The 15653-nt window shown below is 37.7% G+C and overlaps 1 protein-coding gene across 1 annotated transcript; it reads right to left on the bottom strand.

The window, feature by feature from the left end:
- Positions 1-1922: 1922 nt before the first annotated feature.
- Positions 1923-14248, bottom strand: Tlr4 (toll like receptor 4). The gene is made up of 3 exons (XM_050152808.1): positions 13846-14248; positions 9115-9281; positions 1923-4509 (listed from the first exon to the last, which is right to left on the bottom strand). The coding sequence occupies exons 1-3, from the start codon at positions 13933-13935 to the stop codon at positions 2253-2255; spliced, it is 2514 nt and encodes an 837-aa protein (XP_050008765.1). The 5' UTR covers positions 13936-14248; the 3' UTR covers positions 1923-2252.
- Positions 14249-15653: the final 1405 nt, after the last annotated feature.

The raw sequence follows: 15653 nt of genomic DNA on the forward strand, positions 1-15653 counted from the left end.
AGCCCTTTATGGAAAGAGGTGCTATAAATAAACCACTGTGTGCATAATACATGCATGCATATGTATTTGTTTAATGATTCATGGTTTAAGGTGAAAAACCCTGACTGGCACTAACCACATAGAGAACTGCAGGGGTTTCACTTCTTGATTTGCCAAATTGAAGCATGAAGCAATGGGCTGGAGTGCACAACAGTTTCCCTGAGATGGAATGAGGACCAGGCTGGGGCCTTGACTCTCACGTATTGACTGGTAGATTGACAAGACATATACTATATTGAACTTCAGTTTTACATCAAGAAAATCAAAAAATTAATTCCTTATCATCTACCTCATCTAGGTAAGAAGAGACTAATAATTATGTGAGTATGTTTAAGCTGAAGGGAAATACAAAAAATAAGAAATCTTTTTAATATTAATAACTCCACACCATCCTTTGAGTCACTTTGAAACAAAATTATTTAAAGTGATTTTAAAGAACTCCATTCCAAGCCTGGCTTTCTTTTGTCTTCCTCTTCTGTTGTTCTGTATATCACTTCTTTCTATCCTTATTCACCTCATTTGAAGTTCTCAGAATTCCAATTCCTTCTCTGGCTGACTTATTTCACAAAGAATAAAGAAACTCCATTTCTATGCATGTTGTCACAAATAACAAAACTTGCATATTTTCCAAGGTCAAATAACATTCCATTGCAAGTATATAGTATACTACCTATATGTATTAACATGTCAATGAACATTTGGGTTGTGTCCATGATCTGAATATTATGAATACTGTGATAATTAACAAAGGAATCCAAATGAGGTTCTTGAAATTCTTATTGCTAGATATTATAATATTTCTACTTGGTTTTCTTTATTAAGAAACATGCACAGTTTAGTTTATAGCCTGCAAACAATACAGAAGTACTATGTGCACATGTGCATGCACACACACAGTGTACATGTCATTTTATATAGTGGTCATGCTGACGGGAATATGGTAAAATCTCATTGTGCTTGTAATGTTGCAATTCCCTATGAATGATTTTACTATTCTATCTTGGCACATGCCATTATGAGAAAGTAAAAAAAAAATAATTTTCTGAGAAGCCCTTTGAATGCCCTGTTTTCTTAATGATAAAATCTCCCTCCCTAAATGTCATGAGGAGGTGATACCTAACAAGAAGAGAATTGTATACTCCCAACATTCACTCATCTCACAGAGCACGTCCAGCAATGGGAAAAATGAAGGGAAAGGACCTCAGATCTATTTCCATGACTCCCTGACGGGATCTTCCAGGCCATCAAACAGTATCCTTGATGAAAAGGAACAGTACGGTAGCATAGCTTGTGTTGTCACTCAGTTATGTGAGTGTCTAGGATTCTGGATATTTCAAGAAGAAATGATCAAGTTATCTGATTTCGGTTCCCGCATTATTCTCTGTTATTCTCCCCTGATTAAAAATATTCTATAAACCAAATTATTTTTAACACTGCCTCTATGACATCCATAACTTAGTAGGTAATAATTTAAGAATGACACTCAGTGACAAAGTGACAGAGTATATTTTACACACTTTCTTGAAAAATTGAAGTTAAATATGGGCATTTCTAGCATATCTCTAACAGCCTTATTTATGATACGAGTGTATAGACAAAACATAAAAAAAATGATAACTGAATTTATAAAAATAAAAGTATATTAGGAATTTTTATTTAATAAATACAGCATACTAATGACTAGGATGTCTGTGAGCATCTATTAATCTGGTTTCCTGAAGAATTAAGTATAAAGGAAAGTGATATAAAATGGATGATGAACTTTGAATCAGAGATATTCAAAGAAAACCAGTAGAATTTAAATTGCATTCAGTAAGGAAAAGAAAAGTTAGCAAACATTCAATTCAGTTGACACTACCAAAACTTGTTTAAAGAAGTTGAAACAAGGTTTATAATATATTTTATTTTCAAAAGGCCAAGGGAAGACAAATGTTCCTTTCTGCTACATTGAGCATAGCCTCTTCTCAGTCTGAAATGGTAGGAGTCAACCTTCTTGATTATGATTCTTTGTGTGAGTTGGTTAAAGAAGACACATGGAAGGTGTGGACTGTCATCATAGTATTAACATCTTTCTGCTCTGTAAGGTCCATTAGGTTACCAGCTTTTTGGTACCATGTGCACCATGGAATCCTTCTCTACACCAGAACTTTTGGTAAGCTATAACATCTAATACTAGCAGCCAAAAATAGTGTTGAACACAGAGATTATCCTCCTCAGGTGGAAGTCGTTGCTTCTAGATTGTCTTCTGCCTCTGCTGTTCCCTCTGGATTCCAGGCTCTTCCATCTAGTAGAGCTTTTTTGAGCCTTCTCCAGAAGATGTGTCTCCCCAGGGCATTGTCCTCCCACTCGAGATAGGTGTTCCTGCTGAGCAGGCGATACAGCTCCACCTGCTGCTTCAGCAGAGACTTCTCCACTTTCTCCAGGACAATGAAGATGATGCCAGAGTGACTGCTTAGAAACTGCCATGTCTGAGCAATCTCATATTCAAAGACACACCAGCGGCTCTGGATAAAGTGTCTAGACACCACCACAATAACCTTCCGGCTCTTGTGGAAGCCTTCTTGGATGATGTTGGCAGCAATGGCTACACCAGGAATAAAGTCTCTGTAATGGAGACAGAGCTGAAAAGGGGGCACCCCTTCTTCTAAGTTCTTTACCAACTCATTTCTCACCCAGTCTTCATCATGGCTGGAGTAGATGACAAAGGCATCATAGATGCTTTCCCCACTGCTGTACTTTTTACAACCAGCAATCAGCATCAGGTGAAAATAGAATTTGTAGACCAGAAATGCTATGGTGGCTATGACAAGCACACTGATTACTGACACACTTATGATAGTCGTATGCATATGACAGGTGGCATTCCTGAAATCCAACACCAGGGAGCCCTTCATCTCTGCAGGTGTTGCACATGTCATTTCTTCAGCATTCACTAAGAATAGGCTCTGGTCCTTGATCCACTGCAGGAAGTTCTGATGTTCACACGTACAATCAAAAGAATTATTAGTAAGATTTATGGAGGCTAGACTCTTTGGAAAATGTTGCAGCATTCCTTTGGAAGTCTCTATGAGATTAAAACTGCAATCAAGTGTCTTGAGAGAGTGCAGCTGTTTATAGTGGAATGGATCCAAAAGTAGTAGGTTGTTGTGACTCATATTTAGTAACAGAAGTCCATGGAGTGTGTCAAATACCCCCCAAGATACCTGCTGTAATTGACATTTAGAAACATCCAAGAATGTCAAGTTTGTCATATTTGTAAAGACGTCTGAAAGGGTGTTGTCTTTGAAAGAATTGCCAGCCATTTTTAAGGTGTTAAGACTAGTCAAGCCATAAAATATGCCATTGAAGTCAATTTTGGTGTTAGTATAAGAGATGTCAAGATAACGCAGGTTTTCAAGGGATAAGAACACTGGGTATTCCGTGGTCTTTTTTAAAGTGGAATGTTGGAAATCCAGGTATTCCAGCTTTTCTAAACCCATGAAGTTTTTACTTATACTGATGACACCATTGAAGCTAAAGTCTAAGTATTTCAGGCTGCTTGTTCCAAAATGAGAGGAAGAACAGCAACTCATAAAACTGAGACCATTTCTATGGAGATCTAGAAACGTGAGGTTTGGCAGATTCACATCTGCAAAACTGGGAGGATCTTTGTTAGTTGTAAAAATCAAATGTTTAATAAAGGGGAGGTCCAGAGAAGGAAATTCCTTAAGGCTACATCTAGTGACTACTAAGGTTTGCCATTTGAAATATTTAGGAATGTGTTCTAGGTTGCTTAAATGCACACTTACCAGAGACATTACAGAAACATTTGCCAAGCAATTGAAATCAGTAATATCACCAGAAATGTTGTCTACATATGTTAACCGGAACTCATCAATGATCACATTGCACAATCCGTCCGTGACAGAAAGGTCAAAACTTGCTAAAGTCCTTTCATTTTTAAATTCTCCCAGGATCAGCCGATGAACTTGCAAACCATCCAGGTTTTGAATGCAAGTTTTCATTACATTTGTGCTGTTAAAATTACTTCTTAGAGTCAGTTCATAGAGCCTAATTCCTTGAAAGGCTCGAGGTTGAATAAAGTCAATTGGGTTCATGGACAGTTCTAAAGAGAGATTGAGTTGGGGATTTTCACATAAAACCTGAAAGTCTCGGTGGTAGATAGTTTCAATATAGTTATTAGAAAGGTCCAAGTGTTCTAGGTTCGTCAGATTGGAAAAATACTCAGGTAACTTGGAGGAATGTATAAAATTGTGAGCCACATTGAGCTTCTTTAAGGTTTTAAGGTGTCCAATAGGTAAACTCTCTAGAGAATCCAGATTTATCTCCACAGCCACGAGATTCTGTAAACTTGTTAGTCCAGAAAAACTTCCCTGGGATAAACTCTGGATAGGGTTTCCTGTCAGTATCAAGGTTGAGAGCTGGTGTAAGCCTTCATATGCCTTGTCTTCAATTGTCTCAATTTCACACCTATGGGGAAAAGAGATACCAATTATGTATTTTTGCTTAATAAAACTTTATAGCATCATAATAATTCCTGCAAACTCACAATAAAAACATATGTGATATACAACACTATTGTGAGGAGACAAACACACAAAGCAAGGCAATTGACAATGGTGTGAGCAGGTCCATCATTTTCACACTGGTACTGTGATAAACTATGCATGGCAACAAATCCATCAGAAGGAAATCAATTCAAGATCAATAATTGGGGCATAAATGACTGTTTGTCTGACAGAATATGTAATAGCCTCAGATTAAGTTCAGGCATTTCTTTCCACACATAGCTGTGATTGTACATCTGATGGGTACAGACTATATGGAAGGTTGTTAGTCGTAATAAATGCCTGGTGAAAGTCAATTCAAAGACATAAATAATTATACCTAAGTGTCAAGGATAGCATTAATATTTAAAAAATTTACTCATATGTGACAGCTAGGTATTTAAATCTGTCATTTTCACAGGTAAATGTTAATAATTGGTGATGTGAGTAAGTTTTGCAGAAGAAGTAGAAAGTGGGCTAGGAATGTTCACATCAAAGGAGTTGACCCTATTTTAGGGGATGAAACAGACTTCTCGGCAAATATTTAAGTGGAAATTTTAATGATAAATAAGAGTAAAGGTGAAGCAAGCAGTGGGTCTGAACACCAAATTAAGCAGCAAGCATGGCATAAGGAGGAACCACAATACATAGTCTCCGTGGCTCTGAGCGACAAGGGAGATGAGGAAGGAGAATGTGAGGTTGTGAAGAGAAGACTTGCAAATAAAGTAGAACATGACAAGCCCAATAAATATGAATTTTATCCCAATATCAATAAGCTGTACTATATATAGCATCCATAGAGACAAACTAGCAACAGAATTCATATACAGTCAACCTATATGTATGATAGACTTCACTGAAGATGCTTACCAGACACAGTCTGCAAATGTGTAATTTCCTAAACTTTTAGAGCAGCCCCCACTTTTCCTATTCTCTTTAGGATGATCATAGGTAAGAAAATAACTCTGGTCTGTGCTTTGGTTATTTATTGGTAATTTGACAAAGGATTGGGGTATTGTAGAAAGAATACTGGAAGAGGAGGCCAGGTAGCCAGAATTGAATTCTCCTGCCTTCATACATGGTCTTTGGAACCATATTTTGTCTGTGTTTCAATCATCCCAGTACTAAATTATGCAATTCAGTTTGATTCTTTCTCAAGCCCCCTCTCTCAGCTATGTGATTTTGTAGTCCATAATCATATACATATATTGCCATATATAGCAGATAAGGACAAAAAGCTCTTTCTCTGTTTCTATCTCATAATATCCAGCTCATAACTTTAGAGAAATGGAGTGATACCATGAAGAAACTTTAAAATAGAAAGCCAGAGATATTAGCTGATGCTCTAGTCTGCTGAGGTAAATAATATTGTTCAATATTACTGTAGGTAAGTCACTCAAATCCTTCAAAACTCAGTTTTCTTAGACCGAAGAAGAAAAAATTCAAACATGCATGTATGTTTCTAAGGGCTCCCTGATCTATTACAAAACACTGTTAGGAGTCTAGTTACTACACATTAAACACCTTTGGAAAGGTTTGGGGGAACAGCTTGTCTGCCCGGCACTAATGCAAAACATCCTTTGATCTAAGGAAAAAGAAACCTGACTTCTTCCTAAGCATATATTCAAAGCATTTAAGGAATGTTCTTATAGTGTGGTATAGATCAATGCTCAGTTATCCAGGACATTGATGAGAGCTATGTCCTCTTTTATTAAGAATTGAGAAGTTATTCTTTCTACTCTTCTACTTACCTGTCTAACTCAGTTCCCTGCAAACCTCCTAGGAAAAATCTAATGAAATTATTATAATAGTATTTTTTTAAACTCATAAAACTCACTAAATAATTTTACTACATGCAGTACCTAATAACATTTAACGATGCAGTGAGATTTATAATTTTCATTTATGTGGCAGTTTGAATCTATTTAGCTCCTATAAACTCAAGGAGTGGCACTATTAGGAGGTATGCCCTTGTTGGAGGAAGTGTGGTCTTGTTGGAAGAGGCTCTTTGACACAGGCCTTTAATCCAGACCTTGAGACTGGAAGGCACACCTTTAATCCGGACCATACCTTCTGTAGGAAGTGTGTCACTTCCCCGAGTGTGACAGACAGCCCACTTACTAATGCCTGCAAGATGTAGGACACTTGACTATTTCTCCAGCATCATGCCTGCCTGCATGCTGCTGTGCTCCCCACCATAATGGACTGAATATCTGACATGTAAGTCAATCACCACAATTAAATTTTTCTTTTATAAATGTTGTTTCTCTTTATAGCAATAGTAACACTAAGACAATTTAATAAAAGTGAAAGCTGAGACTCAGGTAAAATTTACATGAATCACATCATAGAGTTATAAATATTGGAGGAAGGATGAGCTCCATTCTTTGTGCACAGAGTTGTTGCCCTCCCACTTTGTAATATTCTATCCACACCCAAGTAAAGGATAGATCAAATTGGGTAGGTAGTTTAAGACTTTTTGATAGTAATAACTGCTCTGCAGAAGTCTTTCTATATCTTGATCTTTTGTTTGTTTGTTTGTTTGTTTTAGTTTTTTGAGACAGGGTTTCTCTGTGCAGCTTTGGAGTCTGTCCTGTAACTCACTCTGTAGACCAGGCTGGCCTCTCCCAACTACCTGAGTGCTGGGATTAAAGGCGCATGCACCACCCCCAGCAGCCATAATCTTGATCTTTATCAAGGAATTTCAGAATATAAACATATGGAACATTTCTGTAATTTTATAGACACTACAGAAAAAAATGAATCCCCTTTATCTACTTCAGACTTGAAGGATGCCTCTGATCATCGCAGCCCCCACTGATGTAATGCTGAAGCTGAGCTGGCCACGTCCCTCCCAATGGCTAGATTTCACAGGAAGGTGGTGTAGAGGCTGCTGGGTGAGAAAAGTCTTCAGTGATCTCATCCAGCTATGAACCCTATGAATTAAGGCACTAACTCTCAGGCAAGATATGTCTGGTGATGAAATGTCAGCATATCTATTCTAAGGTAACAAATCTTTCTTGGGTTAGATTTTTGTCTCATTCCAGAGGAAGTTACCCATGGTTGGTATTGTTAAAGAAGTCAAAAAGCAGTGATTAGAGACTAATCTATGACCCCGGTGTTTGGGGTGGGAAGGAGGGTGTTTTTTTTTTTTTTTTCTGTGGTTTAGTTAAATTAGCAGGGCACCAGATGACTGTCAAAATATATTTATACTCATTATCACATGTCACTTCTCTTTATAGTAAACAGTGGAGAGTACAGACATTCTTGGATGGTCAAGATGCCAGGAGTGAAAGACAGTTCTATGGTCAATCCTGAAATAGGTATTTATAGCACCCACTCTAAGAGTAAGAGAACACTGAGGAAGAGAGAGCAGAACGAATTTAGGAGTCAGAAGACAGGGAGAAGAGGGGCTATCTTTAGAAAAGACACAGCCATTTTAAAAATGATCTCACAGCAACTGTGGTTAACTACTCTGAACCTGCACAAGAATAAGCCTACCAATAGAAAGTCATGGATCAAGGAGGGTACATTGATTTTAGTTGTTTTCAACTGGTTACACCCACTAGGCTCCAATAAGTATTTGCAAATCTATGATCACACAGAGACTATGGTTAAAATCAGTGAGTCACAAAATAAACAAAAGGTATGACTATAAGAAGGGGATCTGTTGGAAAGAGTCGGGGCTACCAGGGATCAGGTAGAATCAAGTGTAGTGAGGGTAAGAGCAAAAGAATGCACTACATGCATGATTGAAATTGTCAAAGAACAAATTTTATATAGAAAGATTCAGCTTTCCATCTAAAATATTAGTTAAAAGTTTATGTGTCCCAGCAAATGGTATAATGCACTGAATCCGAAAAAAAATCTTAGCAACTGTTTCTTGCTCATAGAAGATGTTTTTGCTTGGATCTTGACATCTTTCTCTTAAGTTAGTATCTTTCTTATCCTCTATTCCACTTTCAATATTTTAGGCATCTTCTGCACCTCCTCATGTCTCACTCCTCACCCACACATAACAAGACAGTCCCTCTCCTAACCAACACAAATTGTTATATGTACATAGTTTATCACTTACTGTTGTAAACCATAGTATTATAGTTGATTAACATTTGTTGGATTTGTGCTATGTGTCTAATAAAAGGGGCATTTTAACTTATTAACTCATTCAAGAGAGTATTAATCCTACTTAATAATTAGGAGTGTGTGTTATGTATCTATAAGTTCTTGTTCTGTAGCTTAGGGTACAGCATATAGTATGTGGTCCATAAATATCTAATGGAATAGTTTAAGCTAATGTAAAAGTTAGAACTGTTCTCAAATATTCTTTTCTATCTGTAAATCAAACTGAAACTGGTGAAGAAAAGTAGTTTTTTTTTCTGAGAATATACAGTAAGTAATACATTTGCTGGATGAATGAGTTCCAGAAGAAGTTGAGTTAGAATAAGCTAGATTTTCTTGCCCAAGAATACAATAATAGAAAAATAACTGTCTCACCTTGTGCAACATGTAAAAGCTCATTTATTACCTGGATAAATCCAGAAACTGAAGTTCTGGAAAATTAGAGAAGCTATGACTTCCTAAGGTCTTCAGGGTGTTGAAGCTCAGATCTAAATTCTTGACTGAAGAAGGGATGTTGACAGGGATTTTGTTGAGATTCTGATCCATACATTGGTAGGTAATGTTAGGATCCACCTGTAAAAAGCACACAACAAATGTCTGTTCCCAACTGCAAGTGTTTCCACTCCTCCCCCAAGACAAATAACGGGGTTGTAAAACTCTTATACAGTCAACCTTTTTCTGTCCATCCACCTATCAATTCAGTCATTCTGTTTTATTTTGTTTGAAACAGGGTCACATTTAGCCCAGTCTTAAGCTTTTTATACAGCCAAAGGTGACATTACACTTCCTTCACTATCTGTCCCTACTACACAAGTTCTGATACTACATGAGTATGACATCACATTCATTCCCACCCATTAATTTATCTATCACTTTACACATATAAAATTTCTTTTTTTCTTATATTAGGAATCAAAAAGTATCTCCTGCATTCTCAATGTGTTAACTACAAGAAAACTATGATTAAGTGAAGGACAACAGCATCAGGTGTTAAAGGGCTCCCAAGTACAAAATCCTTAGTTCCAAAACAGATATTCTATGACAGTTGGTACAAAGTAACTTTTAATTATTTTATTTATTTATTCTTGAGATCATAATTATATCATTTCTCTTTTTCCCTTTCTTCCCTTCAAGTTCTCACTTAGCCCATCTTCTTTGCTCTCTTTCAAATCAATGGCTTCTTTTTTTTGTCCTTTGACTTTCATATGTATTATTAGTTTTTTTTATATACACACATGAATATGTATATAAATATAATTTTATATGCGTAAGTACATCTTCCTCAGTTTGTATAATATTACTCATATGTGTGTTTTCATGAATGACCATTTGGCATTTGGTAATCATCTGATGTTCTCTTCCCTAGCAAGACTCTCTCCCACTCAAACGGAGACCATTACAGAAAATCAAAAACAATCAAAATGCAGAATTCTAAAACCCAGTCCCAACAAATGCATTTACAAAAGAACCCCTGCACCTAAAGCTCAGTGATCATTGCAGAAGAGGGGAATAAAAAATTTATAAGAGCCCAGGGAACAAAAAGTTTACTGTGATATTGTGTCTCCTAATAATGTCAAAAGCTACACCCATAAAGTCTCACTAACATGACTGCTTAAACACGAGGTGAGCAAGACAAAAATTAGACATGCTATCATGGATAGAGTATAAAGCCAGCCCAGGGCTCCTCAACTCTCTGTAGGCTGTAACTCTCTGTAGTTAAGAACTATAGGCAACTAAGAAATTCTGAAAGTGAGACAATGTTTTGTTTTTGTTTGTTTGTTTGTTTTATAATATCTCCAGTAAATGTAGTTTTAGGGAATATATATTTGTAAATGCTTAGTTTTATGTAAAATTCCTATCATTCTAGTTACTTATCTTAATTATATACAGTCACATGTCGAGACTTTTTTTAGCTATCACCTATTTTTGACAACTGTATTTTCTTTCTTGGCTTAATGACCTTAGCAACTTGGTGCAGGAATAAGAGACAGTCTTAGAGTGCAAGGATTCCAGTGGTAGAAAAAAGTAACCAAGGGCAAGGGTTTGTGTTGTTCTAGACCCCACTTAATTTTATCCATTTTCTCACATTTAGTGTAAACCCTATTCCATAACCTTCCTTCGAATTTCATAATTATATGATTCAAGAAAAATGCTTCTTTTAACCCAGTAAGTTTTATTTTCTCTAATTTAAAAGCAATAGAATTCTCAAAGAAATAAGTGAGATCAGAGTTTATCTCAAAGCTTGCTATAACCAAAGTGATAAATATAAATGTTAATTATCATTGGCTATTATTAACCCCTTATTGCATATCAATATTTTACTTTCATGTTATGATTTTATGATTTATGCTAATATTAAAAAATCCTTCAAAGATGAAAACATAAGAAAATGGGGTAATGCACATATAGTTAGAAGATTTATACTTGCAGGTTACCCCCTCACATATGTCTGTTTAAATGATAATTATCATAGTATCCTTGAAGACAGTGCTAATAGAGTAAGGTGTCAGTAAGAAATTCTTCTCTTGCCCTCTTTTATTTCTTTATAGGTTTTGATCACTAGGCAACCTTACATTGCCTAGTAACTATTTACCAAATGTTGTTCATTCAATGAAATGGACCATGATCTTTGTTGCTCTGATGATTTTGTTTGTTATGGTGTCTCCAAGGCTCAGAAAGGTGCACAGTGACCAACCAACGCCAGTAGATTTTTTGTTGGATGAGTGAATGATAAGCATTATGTAATTATGGATCAGAGGTGCATGTAAGCCAAATGGTAGACTTTCTCTGCTAAGGGCCATGGGCAATACAAAAATAAATGATATAGAATTCCAGATGGCATTGAACTCGTGGCATCAGCTAACAGGGAAGGAAAGTTAATAAGACCCAAAAGGTAGGTCTGGTTCAGGATAAATAGAGATTGATTCTAGATCCAGAACATGAAAAGAGAAGAAATGTAAAAGAAGAGAGCCTCAGTCATGGGAAGCCACAGTCTGAGCACAAGGGCAACAGGCTTTGTTTATCAGCTATTCTTTCATTTGCTTCACATGTACAAATGGGAGACCTATAATGGTCTAGGTACTGTTAGCATATGATAAGGCCAGCAGAAAAAGATGAGAAATAATAAAAAAATAGACAATAGTACAAAATGATGTGATGGATGAGGACACATACTCAGAGGCCAAAGGCAGAGGTGTCCATGTGGCAAACAAGAAAAAACTCCCTGAGGAGACACTTCTACAGATATTTACATAAAATGAAAGTGTAAAAATAAATCCTAAAAGGCCCTATGTTCCAGTATTGTAACTATATGCCACACACAACTCTTAAATATGAACTATGTATGTAGGATAAATCAAAATGTGTGATAAACAGAAAGTATTGCTGACTTTATAATATTCTGTCCCAAAAATGAAACATAAATTATCCTCTTAGGAGTTGGAGTGTATTTGATTATATAAAATATATCACTAAAACTAGCTTTGCCCTTTATTTTCATTTTACAATTTTATCACTAGGAAAATTTTAAACTATATAAGGGGATTCCAAAATTTTACCATGAGACAGCTCCTATCTAGGTGAAGGATGTTGTGGGTAGGCCAAGCAGTTCAAAGACCCTGTAGGGCAAAACAGCCTTTATGGCACCTAAAGGGTTATTAAAAGTTTATAAAGGAGCAGTTTGAAAGATCCAAGCCTCTGGACCAATGAAAACAGATAAAGATGGTAGGGTGGTTACAGAAAGAAGTGTCAATTAGGAAACTAGTAATAACCTCTGGAGACAAGGCCAAGGGAACTGAGACCCAGGCCTGTGGGAGGGACAGGCCAGCTTTTGAGGGTTGTCAGAATACAGTATACAACAAAGGTAGAGGGATTTTATCTCAGTGTGGAACTGGTTGGAAACTCTATCTCCGTCAACATAGCCAAGGAATCAGAAGGCAAGATACCGAGAAAGCAAGGAGTTAGTCTTTGTTTTAAGTTATAATATTTTCCTCCATGTCAACATCATGACTCTAACTCATTATACCTGTTTTGAGCTTCTGAGCCTGCCTCACCCTGAATTATTTCCTTGTTTGCTTAGCTCTATTGTGAGCTTCTGAGATAATTGTGTGGTCTGTGCAGTGAGCAAACAAGAATTTGTCATGAATTAGATTACTCACTAGTCAGTGTTTCACCAAGAAAGGAGTCACTGCCTTAGTTCAGGTTTTACATTGCTCTCTGTCTCTGTCTTTTGTCTCTGAGTGTCTCTGTCTCTGTATGCCTCACTGTCTTTCTGTGTAATTTGTCTGTCTCTCCATATGTCTCTCTCTGTGTCTCTCTGTCTCTGTCTCTGTCTCTCTCTCTCTCTCTCTCTCTCTCTCTCTCTCTTTCCCTTCCTCTCCCCTTCCTTCCCTTCCAATTCATTATTTTCCAGTATTAATGACATAATTCCAAACTCTCAGAAAATTTCTTCATTTTGAAAACCAGTTCTAGTTATTAATTTGTGTGTGTGTGTGTGTGCATGTGTGCATTCATGCATGTACACACCTGCCAAGGCAAACACTTGGAACTCAGCAGATACCTTAAAAAATTACATTCTCTACTCCGGTATGTGGAACTTGAGGATTAAACTCAGATGTCAGGCTTGGCAGCAACTGAGCAACCTGCTGAGCTGCCTCTCCATCATTCAAAGAAGTTTCTTAAGAGACAGAAGTGATAGCCATCTTCACCTCAGTTGGAAAGGGGAGGAATGACCGCTGAAAGCTGAGTGTCCACAGTACCAAGAGAAGGCCCTGATATTAATAAACTTCTTCAGTTCCCCTGTGAGCACTCTAATTCCTTTACAACGTGAAAACAAGCCTCAGAAAGGTTCAGTAATTTCTTTCATGTCACTCAGGCAGGTTACAGAACAAGAAGTTTAAATTGTTTTTACTAATATCAAGTATCTAGTCATGGCTCGGATGTCGTAAATAGAGAAAACACCACCTGATTGCCTGCTAACACTGAGTCTGTTTCTTCGCACAACTTCTCACGTTTTTGGTTAGTTTAACTCCTTTGTGCAAAGTAAACAAACCGGAATGTACAGCAGGAAGCTCTGTGCTGGGGACGGTTTTGAGAGACAAGGGAGGCTAGCAGGAAAGGAACTGGTCAAGGCACATACCTCCACGCAGGGGTCCAATCTTTCAGGTCTCAGGCACGAAAGGAACAATGCCATCATCAATGTCCCAGGCAGGCAGAAGCGAGGCCTCATCCTGGCATTTTCTGCAACCAGCGGAGGCCATGAGAAAGCATGATGAGCTAACTGCAACGGTTGGCAGGGCAGAGTCCCTGGGGCGCCGGCCTCTTCTCTCTCCGTGGGTGCCCCTCTGCAAGTACTATATTTAAAGATGTTCTGGGCCAAAGAATGAGAGGAAGTGAGAGTGGCAACTTTAGCGTTCTCTTTTTATTCTAGAATTTATCTGCCCTAACGCAGGAGGCAGTTTAGAAGACTAAGGGGAGGACAGGAAGAAAAAGAAGAAGGCGTTTGCTGACCAGCCAGCAGCGGAACAGCAAGAGGAAGCTGGCGTTCATCCCAGGAAGTCATCTGACCTCTGGGCTTAGTGGATGCAGGAAAGTAACCAGAGACTCCTACAGCCACTGTACGGGCCTGGAACAACGCCCACATTCTTGTTTGTATTTCAGTACTGGAGACTTAGCTCCAGCTAAACTTCTAAGCCTCTGCCGGCACAGTACCACAGACTGGATATTACAAAATACAGGAATTTCTGTTCACACAATGCTGAAGGCTAGAACCCAGGATCAAATGTCATAAGGTGTATTTGTGTCCTGATCTTTTCGTGTATGTGTGTGTGTGTATGCGTCCTGTTATGTGTATCTGCTTATTCATGGGGTAATGGATATTTCATGTGTGTGCTCTATGTGCATACACATGCAAGCGTGTGTGTGTGTGTGTAAAAACCAGAATTCATTATTGGGTGCCTACCTTGTTTTTTCTCAAACTTCTTCTGTTATTGTTAATTATTAATTACTAAATATCTTTCTTACTGTTAGAGACTGGAAGAGACTCGATGTTCTAAAAAGGGGAAGCATTCCCCGAAATAAGAGTGGCTTAGTGAACTGAGAATAAAATTCAAAACTTTCCACCACAGTTCTGGAGCCAAGAACCTACTCACTCACTGAACCTACTCGTTTGTTGACTAGACTGACTGGCCCATGAGTCCTTGCGATCTACTCATCTCTACCCCCTCCCCAGTGCTGGGGTTACACGGACATGCAACAGCATGCAGTTTTTATGTCAGTGCAGGGGATTTGCAGGTCTTCATGCATGTGAAGTACTTTACTAACTGGGCTCTCCAGTTTCTGAACTCTTTAAAAAGTAATACTGCCTATATTGTATTAAGGCACATCAACATAACATTATTTTATTTTAGTTGTCTCCCACTAAATTGCAGTCACAGAATGAGGAAATGGGAGATGAAGACTGCAACATATGAACTTCAGAGAACACTGCGTAATTCTACCAGTGACCCTACTGGTGAAGAAATGCCCACATAGGAAGCTAGTTGAAATGATCCAGTGAAATGCTCTGAAAAGAGCAGAAGGGGTTCCAAATCACGTACACTGAGGTCAAGTCTAGGGCTGAGGACTTATGACCAGGACACATTACTCAAATGATTTCATTTCCCAAACCCTACACTCAGACCTGTAAATCTGAAACTTTTTTTTACACTATAGAAGATCATATTTAGAATACTTATTCTCAGAAAGCTATGTGATTTCTCTTGGATCATTTAAGGTCTCAGAAACTTCAGATCAGATCAATATTGAAGGGGACTCCTGCAGAGCAAGGGCTTTCTCCTGGATTTGGGATTAGGCACAAACCACACCCATACATCTGTTGTTGCAGAGAGATCCTTTATTAAGAGGAAAAGATATGTTAATGTGGTTGCTTTCTGATTCATGCAGAAA

This window comes from Alexandromys fortis, unplaced genomic scaffold (assembly GCF_014885135.2).
Source record: "Alexandromys fortis isolate MF-2015 unplaced genomic scaffold, M_Fortis_MF-2015_v1.1 scaffold_73, whole genome shotgun sequence".
In the NCBI taxonomy this organism is placed as follows: domain Eukaryota; kingdom Metazoa; phylum Chordata; class Mammalia; order Rodentia; family Cricetidae; genus Alexandromys; species Alexandromys fortis.